General features: G+C 36.6%; 1 protein-coding gene across 1 annotated transcript; it reads left to right on the top strand.

Moving 5' to 3' along the window:
• Nucleotides 1-232: 232 nt before the first annotated feature.
• On the top strand, nt 233-3,063 carry LOC111993314 (small ribosomal subunit protein uS17z). The gene is made up of 6 exons (XM_024025157.2): nt 233-360; nt 447-487; nt 670-770; nt 2,324-2,468; nt 2,555-2,644; nt 2,756-3,063. The coding sequence occupies exons 1-6, from the start codon at nt 349-351 to the stop codon at nt 2,847-2,849; spliced, it is 483 nt and encodes a 160-aa protein (XP_023880925.1). The 5' UTR covers nt 233-348; the 3' UTR covers nt 2,850-3,063.
• The last annotated feature ends 602 nt before the right edge of the window (nt 3,064-3,665 follow it).

A 3,665-nucleotide genomic window follows, 5' to 3' on the forward strand; every position in this document is an offset into this window, starting at 1 on the left:
TAAACCAAGTGTTTGATTGAGTTGAGTCAAAACTTTTCCAAATTAGGCAACTCAACAGAGTTTTCTACCGCTAGATCACTTTTCTTGTGCAATAGAGGATCCAAATATGGGCCACCGTCAGCCCAATGAAGATCCAAGACTACTGATAATAAGGCCCCAAATTTTTTTTTTTAAAAATCAAAAGACAAGGCCGACTGGGCCCATTTAGATAGAGGGTAATATGGTCATTTCGTGCATCTAGGGCTCCATTTATAAGCTTCTCTACCCTCACTCTCTGCTCCGATTAGGGTTTCGCATCTTCGCCTCCTCTGCGTCTTCAGCTTCTACAAGTCTACACGATCCCTAGCCATGGCGGAACAGGTTCTACCAAATCTCTCTCTCTCTCTCTCTCTTATTCCATGTCTGTTTCAATACGCTTCTAAACTCACCATTTATGAACATTGCAGACGGAGAAGGCTTTCTTGAAGCAGCCCAAGGTTTTCCTCTGGTAAGATTTTCACATTTCCGTTCCATCATAGCTATATCCAATTTGATCTGAAAAGAAAATGAAATGAATTTAAGTAAGCGAAGAAGTTTTTGAATGAGATTTGTTTAAAATTGTTGGAAATGAAAATTGAAGTTTTAATCAAAGCAGACTTTGATAAGAAAATTTGATGAAAAATTGTACAGCGCGAAGAAGACTGGCAAAGGGAAGAGGCCTGGAAAAGGTGGGAATAGATACTGGAAGAATGTTGGGTTGGGCATCAAAACTCCCAGAGAGGCTATTGACGGTATTTATCGAACCTAAAGATGTGTTTTATTTTTTGATAGTATGATTAATGTGTTAGTTGATTTTGTTGGTGTGTATTAGTTTTCAGTGATTTTATTCGTGCTGTTTATGCTCAGTGTGTTTAATCAATTTGTAGGCTGTTTTGTTGGTCGATCTTGACTCGTTTTTGTAATTATAGGAATGAACATATTTGTTGGATTTGTATGTGGTTATTGCGTGTTTGCAATGTTAATTATTTGCTTATGGGACTTGGGAGTATGCGCATTTGATTATATGCGCGTTTCGTTTGTTAAGAGTCTTGTAGCTTAACTGGCATCTCTTGGTGTTTCTAACAGGCACTGACAGGGTTTTAACCCCCTCCCCCTTTGTAACTATTAAATCATTTGCTCATGGTTTGTGACTATGAAATTATTTGCAAATGGGAGTAGTTAGTGCGTAATGAACTATGTAAATAAGCAAAGCAAGTGATAGTTGTTTTAAAAAAAAAATAGCTTCAACGCCTTTCATGTGTTGCTTAGAGTCCTTATTTTTGTTTATGTGATTTCCGTGGTGCATAGCCTGTTTGGTCTTGTATCTTTGTTGTGTTTGGAAGCCATGCACATCTTCCCCTTTTGAAAGTAAGGTGGAGGGTGAGCTCATGGGTTAAATTCTACCAGGTGCCAAAAACTTACCTTACAAAAACCTTTTTTTGGGGGGAAATACTACTAGTGATTCTATCCTTTTGTGTCTTGTATGAATACTTCCTCTTTTCTGCAACTTATGGTGCATTGCCAGTTCAATCTTGTAATTTTGATCTTTTTGGAATTTTAACTTTAAGTTGGCAGTATATCATGCATGTGGATGGAATTTAACCAAGACATTGATCCATGCAGCTCGATCTGTTATACATCCAGTGTAAATTATGTTGCTCAAAATCACATGGAAATGATGGAATAAGATGTTTTGACACCATGGTTGTCTTTCAGTTATAAAACATACGCTTATTGTAAATATAATGTTGTGCCTAGCTTTGTTTTAATTTGTTTTTGGAGTAATTAAAAGGGGTGTGGGGGCATAGCTGGAAGGTGGTCTGTTAATAATAATATTCCTGTAAGATTTTTCAGTTGAACATGCAAATGAGCACTAGTTCAAATGACACCTCCTCCAATCACATGAATAAGTGATGGACGGGTCTTTACCCACTTGCTGCGTGTAAACCTTATCAATACATAAAAAGGATTTCATTAAAATAGCATGTAAATTGGCACGTTTGCTCCTTATAAGTTCTATGTAGAGGATGAGGTTTTGGTTTCAAGACCCATTTGGTGCATGTCTAATTTACCAATGAAAAAAAGTATGTCATGGGTTATTTTCAACTCATTACAATTGCATATCTGAACGATTGTAAAATAGCATTCCTAGATCTGGTCATGAATTAGTTCAATTTAGTGACTATTAGAAAATTTAATGTTTTTCTAATATTTATGATAGTTGATCTGCAGATTAAAGTGTATTTTGCCATATATTTTGTATGATTAGGTCACATTACCAAGATGTGCCGTTTTGACTTTGCAGGGACATACATTGATAAGAAATGCCCATTTACTGGAAATGTTTCCATCAGGGGTCGGCAGATTTCTGGTACTTGCAACAGTGCCAAGATGATCAGGACCATCATTGTTCGTCGTGATTACCTTCATTTTGTTAAAAAATATCAAAGGCAAGAACTCCTCATCCATAAAAACAATAATAGTTTTTCCTTCTCATTTTATTGGATGAGAAAATTAACCTTTTTGCAACTCTTAGATATGAGAAGAGGCACTCAAACATCCCAGCACACATATCCCCATGCTTTCGTGTGAAAGAGGGAGACCACGTCACCATTGGCCAGTGCAGGTTATATTTAAATCTAAGTTCCTTCTATAAACATTTTTGGTTGTAAATTGATGAAACAAGTATCTTTTTTGGTTATTAGTGTTAATTTCAAAACAATGTTGTATTTTGCAGGCCATTGTCAAAGACAGTGAGGTTTAATGTTTTGAAGGTGACTTCAGCTGGTTCTATAGGAGGAGCTGGTAAGAAGGCATTTACAGGAATGTGAGCTTCAGTGTGTAACGTTTCTCAGTAGTATTACATTTGAATGAGATGATGTTAGTTTAAGCTGAGTCCAGATGAGACTTTTTTGCCCATTTGTTTTTGTCGTTAACATATTAAATCTTTGTATTGGAGTTCCTGAATTTTGCCATGCTATAATCATTTTGAGTATGGGATCCTTTTTAAATTGTTTTGAAATGTGATTGTGTTTTGCCAAGAAACCTTGCGAATGCGGTTGAGACTTGAGTTTTCATGTCCTTGTGCTACAGTTCCAAATCTAGTTACCATTACCTAAAAGAAAGCTTGCCAGGTTTGTTACATTATCTTTGAATCGTGAAATGATTTGTTTTAAATTATGGGTTTACCAAACCCTTGTTGGATTATAACTGGCATGCCCCCTAATCTTGTACGATTTGGGATTTTATTTCACGTGATGGGAATAATAATGAAACCATAACATCATTGCACCTAGAAGAATTTATAAATGGTTGGGGTGAACTATTTCCCCCTCAATTGCGTTGTTGTTTCTGGGTGGTAAACTGGCAAGTGGCCATCGTTGGCAAAATCGCAATCGGGGAATTTACTGATCTCATCTAACGTTTAGGATTTGTACGAGGATGGTAAATTTTGTAGGATTGCACATCTTGTTCATCATGCTAAAACATAAATTCTTGTTGGGCTTCTTTAAGCCCAACGAAACACATGAGTCCAACAGATCACTAGTGGCCCAAAGAATTTTGAAATCCAAAATTTACCCCTGTATCAAGTTATCAACCAAATTTCTCAGAAGAGAACCACAATTGTATGGGATCTTACCGATCCT

The sequence above is a fragment of the Quercus suber genome, unplaced genomic scaffold (genome assembly GCF_002906115.3).
Source record: "Quercus suber isolate HL8 unplaced genomic scaffold, Cork oak 2.0 scaffold_736, whole genome shotgun sequence".
NCBI classification, from domain to species: Eukaryota; Viridiplantae; Streptophyta; class Magnoliopsida; order Fagales; family Fagaceae; genus Quercus; species Quercus suber.

Bases quoted from the DNA above. Each gene is read 5' to 3' on its own strand.
- LOC111993314 (XM_024025157.2), top strand. The intron at 488-669 runs GTAAGATTTTCA...AAAATTGTACAG, and splicing joins CAGCCCAAGGTTTTCCTCTG to CGCGAAGAAGACTGGCAAAG. The intron at 771-2,323 runs GTATTTATCGAA...TTGACTTTGCAG, and splicing joins TCCCAGAGAGGCTATTGACG to GGACATACATTGATAAGAAA.